This window comes from Leuresthes tenuis, unplaced genomic scaffold (genome assembly GCF_036924035.1).
Source record: "Leuresthes tenuis unplaced genomic scaffold, fLeuTen1.0.hap1 SCAF_14, whole genome shotgun sequence".
NCBI classification, from domain to species: Eukaryota; Metazoa; Chordata; class Actinopteri; order Atheriniformes; family Atherinopsidae; genus Leuresthes; species Leuresthes tenuis.
Genome location: NW_027325368.1, coordinates 6559904 through 6572662, shown reverse-complemented (window position 1 = coordinate 6572662; position 12759 = coordinate 6559904). Strand labels below are relative to the sequence as shown.

General features: G+C 43.9%; 1 protein-coding gene and 1 non-coding gene across 3 annotated transcripts in view; both read right to left on the bottom strand.

Annotated features, from left to right (window-relative positions):
* The window catches only part of cadm3 (cell adhesion molecule 3), a 105916-nt gene extending 95933 nt beyond the window's left edge, over positions 1–9983 (bottom strand). For both annotated transcript variants that reach the window (XM_072363687.1, XM_072363688.1), the window contains exons 1-2: positions 9633–9983; positions 7986–8143 (exon numbers count right to left, since the gene is read on the bottom strand). In XM_072363687.1, coding sequence (XP_072219788.1) covers positions 7986–8076 — 91 coding nt within the window. In that variant the 5' untranslated portion in view covers positions 8077–8143; positions 9633–9983. The remainder of the gene's footprint in view (positions 1–7985; positions 8144–9632) is intronic.
* A 1794-nt stretch (positions 9984–11777) lies between these two features.
* On the bottom strand, positions 11778–11851 carry trnar-ucu (transfer RNA arginine (anticodon UCU)). Its single transcript has one exon. It is a non-coding gene; the product is annotated as a tRNA-Arg (tRNA).
* Between the last annotated feature and the right edge of the window lie 908 nt (positions 11852–12759).

Here is a 12759-nt window from a genome sequence, read left to right as displayed (position 1 = left end):
ATTTACGTGCATGCCTCTGTCTTTCTGCCTGTTTCCCTCACCCTCCCTCCTATTCCTTGGTAATCAGCTTATCCTATGTGTGTCCAAGCCTCTATGTCTGCATTTCTCCTCTCTTTGTTTCGGATTCATTCAGCAGGGAGATTAGAGATGCCTATTTGGTGCCTTTGTCTTCCACCAGCGCAGTAGCGCTGAGTTACACTGCATGGCAGTGGCCCCATCGTCAAAAGACATATCCACTCATCATCTGCTCATCATACCTTGATCATCTGTCAAGGGCTTGATCCAGAATACAATCCAACAATGCAACTCTCTGTAGGTCAGTGTGTGAGTTAAAAGCTTCCCCGCGTATTTCCTGACTGATTGATCGGCTGACCTTATATAATGTTTAACCTTTTCCACCCTAGAGTGCCCTGTACTGGGTCTGATTGTGTTTGTTATAAAAATGCAACCAGCGGTATTTTTTAAAGGTTTGCAAGCATGGGAAATTCAAATTTGAGAAGCTGCCTTACTGTGAAGCAGTACTTCATGCCAAATAGTTTGTAAACCTGCATTTGGGGAACTTTAAGAAGAGGCTCAACACCATCATTCTGACACTTCTAATGTTCTCTGTAGCAGAGACAGTAGCTTGAAAAGTGATTTTGTCAGATGACGCTGCGGTTATGAGATCAGGATTTTATTAGAGTTGAGCAAGAATGTCGAAATGCTTTGAGCACAAGGTGACATATAGTCTTAATGGGCTGTGTCTTTCAGGCACAATTTCTGACAGATTTAACTGTCTCACAAGATAAACAAAAAATATGTGAATGAGAGCAGCTTTATGGGGAATTCAGCTGTATTTACAAAAATAGATGAAAAAAAAAGGAACTTTGAAGCATGCGTGGAGCGTCCTTTTGAGGTTTGTTGAGCATAAACACAGGAGTTATTCAGGAGATATTACGGTTGGGGTTTGAATAACCCCAACCGTAATATCTGGGTGTGTTAGTCCAGGTTTCAAAAGCTTTGATTTTGTATGATTTCAGTCTGACTAACATATTAACATGCATTTTAAAATTCTGTTTGGTCTGACAATTTGTTCTAGTCTTGAGTCATGTAAACATGCTGAGGCAGTTATGCACTTAAATTTACTCATATAATACAGAGGAATTTCTAAATCGCACCCTGGCCTGTTAAGACATTATATTTACAAATTGACTTTTATCACTATAGTCCACGCTTGTTCGGCTTGACATTACAGTTTTGAAGCTGTTATTGATTGAAATTCAGGTGGAAATTCTAGGAAAATAGCTTCGCGTTTGAGGGGTTAAAGGAAGACAATGTATTCCTTGAGCTAGTTGTTACTAGAAACCATCAATGTGTTAGTTTCAGAAAACTCAAGGATAACAGCATAAAGCAAGAACCTTTCTGCATTCATCAACAGACTTACAGTTTTGAAATTGTTCTTCCACTTAAGACAAGAAGGGGGGGGGGGGTGGCAAATCTCTGGAGAGTAATACATACTGCGGATCACAATCAATACAGGAACAAGATCAAATAAAAGTATTCCAACAAAGAAGACACTTATTGTATGAAGTCAGTACTTATCTAAGCTGTGGCATTCAAATAGAAATACAATCGACCAAGCAAAGGAGCAGGAGAAAAACTTGAAATGTGCACACTAGATAAGAGAAGCAGAGTAAAAGGAGTCTTACACCATGTGCACCTTGAATTAAAATGCAATCTCTTTGTGGACATCTTTTCAGTCAGTGCGCGTTATGACCTGAAAGTTATCAGGAGGTGTCCCTACAGAGGTGATCAAACTTCATCAAGGAGTAAATGTACTCCACGAAATGTGTAGTCACATCTTGCAAGCTGTGCAGAAAAGTCTTACCTCACTGGAAACTTTGCCAGCCTCTCCAAAAACACCTTGAATAAAATACCACTTTACTCCCATCAGTTGCTCAGTACTATCCATTTTCTATAACATTTAGGTTCAAATTCCAGTGGGAACAAAAAGAAACAAACCCTGGAAAGACTTCCAGGAAAGACTCATAAAAGACAACCTTTTCCACTTCAATAAAAAGCAAATCCATGCTCTACAGTATTATGTCTAACGATCCTGCACCCCTCACAGTTGTGACAGTTGTTGACAAAGCAACCTCCTAACCAACACTCCTGCTTTTTACAAGCTGCATGAAAAATTTCATCCTGTTACAATAAAGCCATACACTAAATGCCCAGTACTGTAAAGACATTTAAATAATACAGACTGTATTTCAATAGCAGATGTATATTGAAACAGTGAGCCTTCAAGCAGCGTAGTATGATGTGGTTCTGAGGCATAAGGAGCGCAGCAGTGCAGCAGAACGATAAATGAATTCTGATGAGCTGCTGCGTTACAATCTGAAAACTTTAATAATGATGCAACAACTTCAAAGCTGAGACCGTTTCTCAGTAGACAATAAAACTTGCAACGAAAATAATAAAAGTATTCCATGTATAGGAGATCATATTCAGCTCTGCTTCAGTACAATAATATACTGTTTGAATGGATTTCTTTCTGATTTAAAGCTGGAAGTAACACGCAGTTTAATCGCTCTGACATTGTGACGCCGATAAAGCATAAGTGTCAGACTCTGTTCACAAATTACAACCATCAAACAGCCATTTATAGTTATAGTATGGAGGGAGGATGGTAGAAATGACCAGCTGTGTCTGGTTTGCTGACACATAAGCTGCACGCTTGTAGTGAAACTGCACGTTCAGAGATATTTCAAGTGAGAATGCAATATGTAAACGTGTTTTGCAAAGATTTATTTTTATGGGGATAACACCCATGAGAGTTTATACTCTAGGCGGTACCAGCACAGAGAACTGCTTCACGACACAGTTCCTGTTTCCAACACTGGTTCCATGGTTATACGACGGTTGTACAAGAGTTCGACAAGACTCGCCATGCAGTGTGTGAACTGTGATATCCTTAGCAGAAACAGAACTGGAGAGAGTTCCCTCACACAGCACACAGCTTTATGGCTGCAGTATCTGTGATAAGATGTCCCCGCAGACACACTCCCTTCCATGAGCTGAAGTGATGGCATCATCAAAAATAGGCAATAAATGAGAGAAACTTCTGTTCTTTCATTGGTGGAGCTCCTGTGCTCAGGGGGGGAAACCCTCAGCACTCAAACTCAATCAATATAAAACGCTTCACTCTACATCCATGCACTCACATCCTCCAGCACCTCGTCATAGCTGGAGTTTCAGGCAGCACCGTGATGGGCCTCAACAAACAGATACACCTTACCAGGAAGCCCTTGATCTGACCAGCCATGCATAAATGACAGGATGGATGATTTCTGTCTCAACTGCAATCAATTAAAACACCCCACAGAGAATACCCATAGATAACGTGTGAATTGTGTCTGTAGGGTTGGGGGGAGTGTGAGAGAGTGATATGATCAAAGGAAAAACCAGCTGAGTGCTGAGCACAAAAATAGAGGTTCTTCATGTTGATAACAAGGTGAATGAACTTCTTCCGAGGCTGTTGCTGTAGTTTCGCTCTTTTAACTAGTGGTGTCTTCGTGAAGTGATGGTGAAAAGCTGACACCTCGCTAAATGCAGGACCTCCAATTTTCTCAATCCTAAGCTGCTGCAATGTGATACGCCCTCTATGAGCACCTGAGAGGAAGTGGAGTGTGTTAACACTTTGCAAAATCTCGAGAGCCCTTCTCTCTTTCAGTCTCTAAATGGCATTTTCTGTTATTATGATGGCAGCAGGCGAGATTGATCTGTTCTGATGTAATCTCACATTGTCTGAGTGGGCCTGGGTGGATGTGAGATTCCTGAGATTGATGAGGTCTAATGGAGTCTTGTTTGGGCACTCTCGATACCTCTAAGATCTAAATACACTGGTGCCGCCACATTTTATTTCTACTTTGATTTAGCCACAAATTACTTCAACACTTGTACTTTGTTGAGCTTTGAGTTTCTCTTCCTGTTGCTTACATGTGTAATGTTTCAGCCTGTCTGTAGGACAGATCTATGACGATAGCATGAAGACACATAATGTGTGATACAAATCATCCCAAGGGCTCCAGTGTTCATAGCTAGCGCTTTGTTGCGAGTTTAATCAATCAGCCACAGCTCCTTAATTAATCGGCATGATGAACAGGAGAAATAATTGGTGTTCTGCCAGATGTGAATCTGCCGCGAACTAATGCCAGCCAATCAGGATCCAATTTGTAATCACAAAACTGATCTAGACAACAGAGAACACTTAACGGATCAAAGATGAATATAAGTATGAGACAATGGAAGTAACATGGTTTTGGATTTAAAATTCTGATATGAGATATTAGCTCGGAGTGCTTCAGTCATGAATTGAGTGTATTTTAAATTATTATTTGGATCTATACTGTGTCAGAATCATTATCATTCTTAATCACTGAAATCTAGGATCTGCGTTTGGATTTCTTACAGAAGAAAATTAATATATTAATTAATTGGCATGATCAATATGAGGGGAATTTATTTCACTCCTCCCCAGGTGTTTCTGAAATAATCTGGAGAAATCCAATGAAGGGGGTCTATTTTTCTAAAGAAGCAGGAGATGTCATTAACTGTAGCCCTCACTGACAATACTGATCAGCTCACACTCCAATGAGACCAGGTGACCAGTATAACCAACTGGGAGAACACCAGAGTCTCTTAATAGCCAGTATTGAGACTTGAAACCACTATTTTAGCCCTGTGCCAGTGGAGCCAAATGGAAAAATAGCTTAGGCCTCTTATTAATGTCACAGAGGCTAGGCGGTAATTCCCCCAGGCTCTGTGTACCTCGGTTTGTTAATGAGTCACTGCTTATCAGTCAGCCTTGTTAACAGGCAGAGGCCTCTCATCCAAACCGCCTACTGCTATTGTGTGCTAGCTGTACTGTGTATTAGCCAAATGTTCCCTCATCTTGGCACACACAGGAAGTCACCACTAAACAACAGCAGCTCACACAGGAAGTGGGCTTTGAGCCAGTGAGAAAGAGTTGGTCCAGTGGGGAAGGAACCCATTTTGTTGCAGGATAAAGTGAACCACTGGCAGACATGCAGAGCCCTCCCGCCTGTAAATCTTAGCAAGCTAATGGATGGTCCATGCCGCTCCCATCCTTTAATCCTTATTCATTACTGGCCTCAGCTGGAAGCATCGGGATTCATTCAATGGTTCCGAGCAGCAGAACTTGCAGAGTAAATAAACTATTAGGCATGTTTCTTATCACGAATGCAAACATCCAACTGGGCCCTGACATCAGGTGTCTGTGTCGCTGAGGGTCAGGTGGCACTTGAGAGGTCATAGCATGCTGCTCTACTTGCTGTCAACTGAGTGCTCTGGAAAACAAACCTTCCTCACTCCACAACAACCCCCGGGTAACTGGGTCAACAATACAGAACCAGGGCACATTCGTCCAATTGCATACCTAATCTGTGCCGTTCTGAGAGGCACTTTCCATCTGCAGCGCATGGCTGCACATCCAGCTGTGGAAATGGGCATGTCAAATGGCATGCAATTAGTGTCTCCCCAATTCATTTGCTTGCTCTGAGGGTGCCCGGTCACACAAAGATTCAGACAAAACTGAGTTCATGCTGTCCTTTCCACAAGGTGACATACATGACACAGAGATGGGAGAGCTGGGAGTTCAGGGCGGGTCGGAAGTTTAAACAGTCATGACACGCAGCATGCTCGCTGCTGTAGAATAATCAACCCTGTATCTCTTGGAAGAGGTTTTTTTCTCGTCTTTTTCCCCATTCTAAATTATGCAAAGAGACAAATACTGCACATGGTTTTAATTCACGGTGGACTCTGAGTCCAGCTGTAATGGGACCATCCTGCTCTCTGATGGCTCATCCGCTCTCCCATTGATTTGCTGAGCTGATCATTTTTCCTCTCTGATACATAACATTGAATTATTTATGCTAAGTAGAACCTTCTGTTTTACGGCCTCTTTGCAAGGACTTTTCCGTTATGATGGTATAATCTGACAACCCCTCCCATCCAACTCTATCTTGTACTTAACAGCTCTGCTACTGTGTCACAACAACACCAATTGACCTGATCTGAGCAGATCACTGTCAGTGATGGACAGTTACACACATGTCCCACTCAAGGTTCACACTTTCAGTTAATGTATATACATATAAATATATATATATAAAGAAGAGCTTGTTTCCTTCCTTGTGGAAAACTATATATGTTCATTGCACTGAGGAGGACACAGAGACAAATGCAACTTGAACCACTTGATTCTTTCTGATTTCAAAACAGAAGATTTACTGAATTTAACAAGACAAAAAAATCATGACAAAAGAACTTAGGGTCCAACAAGCACACTGAAACTTTGTTAAGTCAGCACTTCATCCCTCCTTACCCTCTTGATTTCACTCTTTGAAGTGTTTTCTCATCTCTTAAATGCTGTCAGACGTTCCAGACTTAATTACTTTCCTTGAGTGACATGATAATGTAAAACAGCGCTTAGGTGAAACCAAAGCAAGAATTGGTCATGCATGGTCAGGCCTCCCTCTGGGCACACCTTAATCAAATGTGACATGCTTCTGAATGTGAGCCAAAATCATTTTCGGACCCAAATAACAAGCCGCTGCCTGGGCTTCAATGACGAGCTGCACGGTCAGGGTCAGCATTCTGACGGGAGTTTGATATTTCATCATCGGCTCCTCAATCAGGGGATTGTTTGTCTATTTCTCATCCCTAACAGCTCTCGGGGCCTTGATGAGCTCTCATTTGCATTTGTTAAACTGTTGCCTCATCCCTGCTCCTTGGCATGGCCAAACTGTTTCTCATCTTTTACTGGACTGCCTGACCACTGGGAGCTCATGCTGATGTCTTTCACCTCCTCACATTTCAAGCATAAATGCACATAAAGTCAAGCACACCTAATTTCAACACTGATACAAAATTAACTGATTTGGATAAACTGTTTAAATGTATAGTAAATGATTTTGTGTGGGCTTGCATTTCTGTGTCCATCCATATGACCGCGCACATAGTGTGGGTGTGCTCAAGTGAACGCAAAGGGCCTCTGAGAATATATTGCAAATGCAAATCAGTGAACGTCTGTTAGAAGCCTTCTTTCCTGTTACATTGTCTCATTTTTTTCTAAAAACACTGTGCAATTAAAGCTCAACTGCGATAAGAAAATGGCAACAGGATTCTACCCATGACAATCAATTTTCCTATGGTTTTAGGGCCAATCCTGACACCTGTTTTGTCGGTAGTACAATTTGCCCTCTGAAGGTTGTATTACCAGCAGCCAGTCACTTAAGTATTATGTAATTGGAAAGCATATCGGACACTGTATTCCTGTTCACGTGGTGCTCACAGCAGGGATGATATCATTACAAAGTGCTTCTCTCATCAAATCCTCTCTTACCATCCGCTTCAGCTGCAGTTAAAGTTTCAGCCATGACGAGTTGTGTGTCTGTACTGGATGTGTGGACGGGTGCTTAGTGGCAGCATGAGAAAGCACAAAATCATCACTCTTTATCTCCAGGCTGCATAAACCTCAAACACAGAGAAAGAGATGCAGTACAGGTGAACTTGAAAGGAGGAAAGCCCACGAGTGCCATCCTTGTGTGCTTCTTATGTGTGCGTGATTGAGGACAGAGATAAAAAAATAAGAGGCAGGTACAGAGAATGTCTGACACTCAGCAAGGACATGTAATGAATGCTGAGCCCCGGGCCCATGTGCAAGTCACACACATTCCTCAAAAACAACAGAAGGAATTCCTCTGAGGGTCCAGGGAGGTGGGAGTGTCCCATGTGCTTATTAACAGCTCTTTGCTTCTCTTTTCATTATTCAGAAACCAAAAAAAGAATAAAGGCCTCAAGTCAACTGATAAGAGGCACCACCAGAGACAGAAACAGAGGGTCAGAGAGGTCAGGGGCCTGGGGAGAGACTGTAAGATAGAGAGATAGAAAGATAGATAAAGAGGGAGAAATGTGCTTACCACTGTCAATGTTGCTGTGAACCGCAGCTGTGAATAATACTGTCAATAAGCTGACACTCCATAGTGCAGAGGGGGCTGATGGGAAGGCCATGGTCGGGCACACGGATCCGCCTGTCTCACTGAGTGCTCAGGAGGGCAGAGGAGCTCTGAAGTGTCACCTGCAGGGAAGACAACGAAGAGCTGAAGAAAACAAGCAGGGCAGGCCAGCTGACCACTAATTGCGCCCCCTGCCACTGGCTGGCCGCTGCTAAATAAACGCTTGGGCCCACCCGTTACACACGCGTTGCTCCATGGGTATTCTTCGATCTGCTTGTGTCATAACATTCTGAGAGGCGATTGGGGGAGGCGGGGGTAAGGGGATGTGATGGAGACAGGCAGCAAGAGAGGATGGAGATGGTGCAACGGTGGTAATGAGAAGAGAGGAGGAGAGGAGGAGGGGGTTCTTCTTATTACTGTGGATTTATTCATCTACTTTAACAAGCGGCGCGCATGTGAAATGAAGGAAAACGGGTGTTTTGGACAGCCCCTAACCGAGCTTCCACTAACTCATGCTAATTAAAATTAAGGCAGAGAATAGTACACCAGTTGGTCGTGAAAACAAAACACAAAAGAAGAAAGGGGAACCAAGACTGAAACAGACAACACAGCGGAAAAATGCACCTGCCGCCCGTTGAGAATACACACGGTGCGCTTTGCGAATAGACATGTATATAAGCAGCTCCGGCACACACACCCTCTCTCCCTCACATTCCTCAAAATAGCAATGCCCTGCGCAGAAGTGAGACCTCTGTCCATCTGCGATAAGCTCACTGCTGAGAGGGAACCGTAAGCGGGACGGGCGCGAGAGTAGGGCGGGGACAGAGGGTGGGGTGGAGTGGCAGGGTGGAGGGGCATCGCATGGGATGGGATGCGGGGGAATGGGAGGGGAGTAATGGAGGGGGAGTCGCCCATGTTTATTGTTGCTCCAGCCCTTCCTGTTGAGGGATGGCGAGAAATGAAAACAAAACTCGAGCAAGTGCATCCAAGGGAAATAATCCAGACACCTTGGGCATGATTTAACACAAGTTCTTCCTATACACCTGCGTTAGGGGTAATAACAGTTGTGACAATAATCATAACAACACCAGCTCGCTGTAGCTTCCTGCATCCCTGCGACGGACCGCGGGAGCACCAGTGCAATGTTTTCCAACACTTTCCTCCGCACTTTGCACAAATAGCCTCTGCTGCTGGTGGGATGAGATTTAGAGACTCTTGTAAAGGCTGGGGAGAGCTGGCTGCTACCCTCACCGCGAGTTGCGATGCTCTTTGTTTTTTTCTTTTTTCTATTTTTTTGCAGAGCAAGAGCAAAAAGAGCTGAAAGAGGAGAGTGGAAGAAGAGGATTTAAGCGCAAGTAGCTCCACAAAAGAGCAACAAATTTTTTTTTTAGTAAATTACAGAACATGCAGGGATTATTCAGCTCTTACTCTGGGCAGGCATTACGGATTACACATACACACACATTCACACTTGGAGAGCGCACACGGACACATTCCTGGAGACGGAAAAGCGTCAGCACTGACAGGTGTCTCCTGTCTGCCCTACAGGCTTCAGCCAAACCCCGTATGGTATCACAATCTGTGAAGCATTGCACGGTAATAACCACACACCGTTATATTCCGCCTCCGAAGTCGGGTTTTGTCGGCGCTGGTCTCCAGTAAGGTCCCCAGTAAGGTCCCTCCTTTGAAGCGCAGCTGTCGCGTGTTCTCTCAATCTGCTTTTATCGACTTTTTTATTTATCGCCTTGGTCCCTCTTGTGTCTCCTTGTTTTTCTTGCTTTTCCCACCGCTCTTTCTCACTCTGTTTGTATCTCTATCTCTCCACGGCTACCGTTCACTGCAGCAAAAACAGACTGTCTGAGAGACGAGAGGGAGGGGAGGGGACAAGAGAGGGAGGGATAGAGGGTAGGAGGGAGGGAGGGAGGGGATTATAATACGATTTGGCCCGTACCACCGGGATAACAGGGCCAGAGCAGGGGCCTACTGGCTGAGAGCAACATGAAGGAGATGGAGCAGATAGAGAGGCGTGATCGCACTACATCGAAATATCACAATAATGTCCCTATAATACTCCACTTGCGAGTTAGCGCTGACCTTATCGGGCTTTGGGGAATTTTATCACCCCCTGTAGAACAGCACTGCAGGATTTCCTGAGATCCTTATGGTCATTTTATCTGTAGGTTTGATATTGACTAGCCTACCCTTTTTAAAGGTTTTAAGCCTACAGCACATGATTTCCTAAAATGAGGAGGTCATCTGCAGCTTATTGTCACGGTTCGCAGTAGATTGCGATGTGTCTTATCATCATCTATTACCCTTTTCTTCCAGATAGTCCCAGTGCTATCTCCCACAGGCTTGATAATTTGCAGTATGGTAATTACTAAGTCTTTGGCCTTGGGGAATTGCGGGTCTTGCCTGTGTCTGGCTTTTTATCACTGCGAAATTTGTATAATACGCCTATATGTCTATATTTCCTAATGCTTATACCCTAAAGAATTACCATTTTTTATGTGCTTATTACAGAGGGAAGTCCTTGTAGTTCTGACGTTTCATGCATCAGGCCCGTTTGGGAATCAGGATGCAAGTGGTGGGAGGAAAGGAGGGGGGGTTGTTCAACTTGCCAGAGAGGATTAAGGATTAGTTTTACTGGCGGATTAGGTCTGCGTGTGGGGAGGCATGATGGGGTTAAACACGGATGGCAGCAGCCGCACGACAGCCCAATCAGTGATGGAGGCGACAAACTGAAGCCGAGGAGGTGGGTTTGAGGAAAACACAAAGGGGTGTCGGGAGGGGTTCGAGCAGACGTGGCGTTTCAGAGATCTTCAAGCAAGCAGCTGCTTTCCACACTAAAAAGAAAGATTTTTTTGTAAATAATCTGGTCTGGCCTCAAAGATTTTGGTAATGAGGGTAGGGTGTGTGTGTGTGTGTGTGTGTGTGTGTGTGTGCGTGTGCGTGTGTGTGTGTGTGTGGGGGGGGGGGGGGGGGGGGCGTAAATCTGAAGTCCACCTTTAGTGGTCCATGAGAATATTCCAGAGAGGTATCCAGACTGGTTTAACTTAACTAACACACAATGACAACTGCAATATTTACTTTCCAAAAGCAGCTCCACTTGTTTATAGTTCCACTCATTTACATACAAATCTTGAGACGACACCATTTTCTGGCGCTGGGAGTCATTTATGTTGAAAGTGAACTGGAGTCTTTATCTCTCCCTCTGTCTCCAACTCAAATGGGAGAACAGAAACGTAGCATCTGGCATCATTAAACACTTGTTATGAGGGTGGAGAAGGCTTTAAATGCTTTGTCGCTGGAAAAGGCGTTTGTCCTGGTTTAAATGAGTGGACAGCTCCAGGTGCTGAAACGGTGATTCTGCGCTGCTGTAGTGTGTGCCAGAGCGCGCAGTCAGGGCAGTAATAGGGTAGTAAGGACGCCTACACCGGAGCTGTTGTTTCAGGCTTCTTTGACCGTTTGAAATCTGCATATTAAAGCGTTGACCTTTGAGCGATGAATAGGATCGTTCATCTAAATTTGCCGTCCTGGTGCTATGTTTTTGTTTTTCTGCAAAGATAAACATACAAATTAAAATAACCTCTCCATTCATCCATAAATCAGTCGTTTGCACCATGTATTTCTTGCGACTGTAGATAGAGCAGCGTTGTAAATTGCGCTCTAGGTACAGAGGCTATAAAACACAACATCTTTTAGTGTCTCCGTCACTCAAATCCGTGTCATCAAAAAGAAGAACCTTTACATTCACATCTCTGCCGGGACTCGAACCCGGAGCCTCTGGATTAGAAGTCCAGCGCGCTATTCCATTGCGCCACAGAGACTGAGGCACGATTTTCACGTTCCAAACCAGATTTATACTACCCCTCCCAGGCCTGCGCAGTATCCTTTCCATCCCTCAGCATCAGGACCGCAGCCCTGTGAAGAAGTATTTTGCCGCCCGGTAGGGGGTGCTGCCGCCGCATTACCGAGGACTCTCTAAATGCCTCATAGAAATCCACCCCCACTGCTTCCAGGCAGGGAATCTCATCACAATATCATGTCGACGTTACTGGAGCATCTTACATTATCAGTGTATCAACACTCATGAGGCAAGGAGCTCATGTCTTATTGAGAACAAGCGGACTGTGTTTTATTACCCAGTCCCACTTTCACTTTACATGTTGGATATTTTTCAAAATAGAACAGACTCATCCAAATCCAGTCTTAAACTAGAGCTTGAGAAATTCTCCAGACCATTAAAAAGCTCCATTGGAAGTGAAGCAGTAGAGTAGAAAATCATCTAGAAGTCAGATGGACTGAGGGAAACATAACACCACCAAAAGCAATAGCTCATGAGTTTTACAAATACTGGAAGTTATTGTAGAAACTGTTTTCTTCATGGTTATTTTGTATGTGAGGTTAGAAAGTACATTTTCAACAGTAAATTGAATACATTTAAGCTGACAGGCATCTTCCCCTTGAGCCACCAGAAATAAACTGATAAACCAATTTAGTTGAGGCTAACTGGACTAAGTGCTCGAGCTGTTTTTCCTCAGTGCAAGTTTAGTTGATCTAAACAGACAGATTTTTTAAATCCTCTGGTGCGTTCTTCCCCTGAACATTTACCCTTTTTTCTTTTTTTATGTGTACCTGTTACTGTATCGTTCACTTATGGAGTTGGATCTGACATAACATCACAAACTGCTTTCATTCACACTGCAGGACAAAAGCTTTTCAGGTGCATTGCACA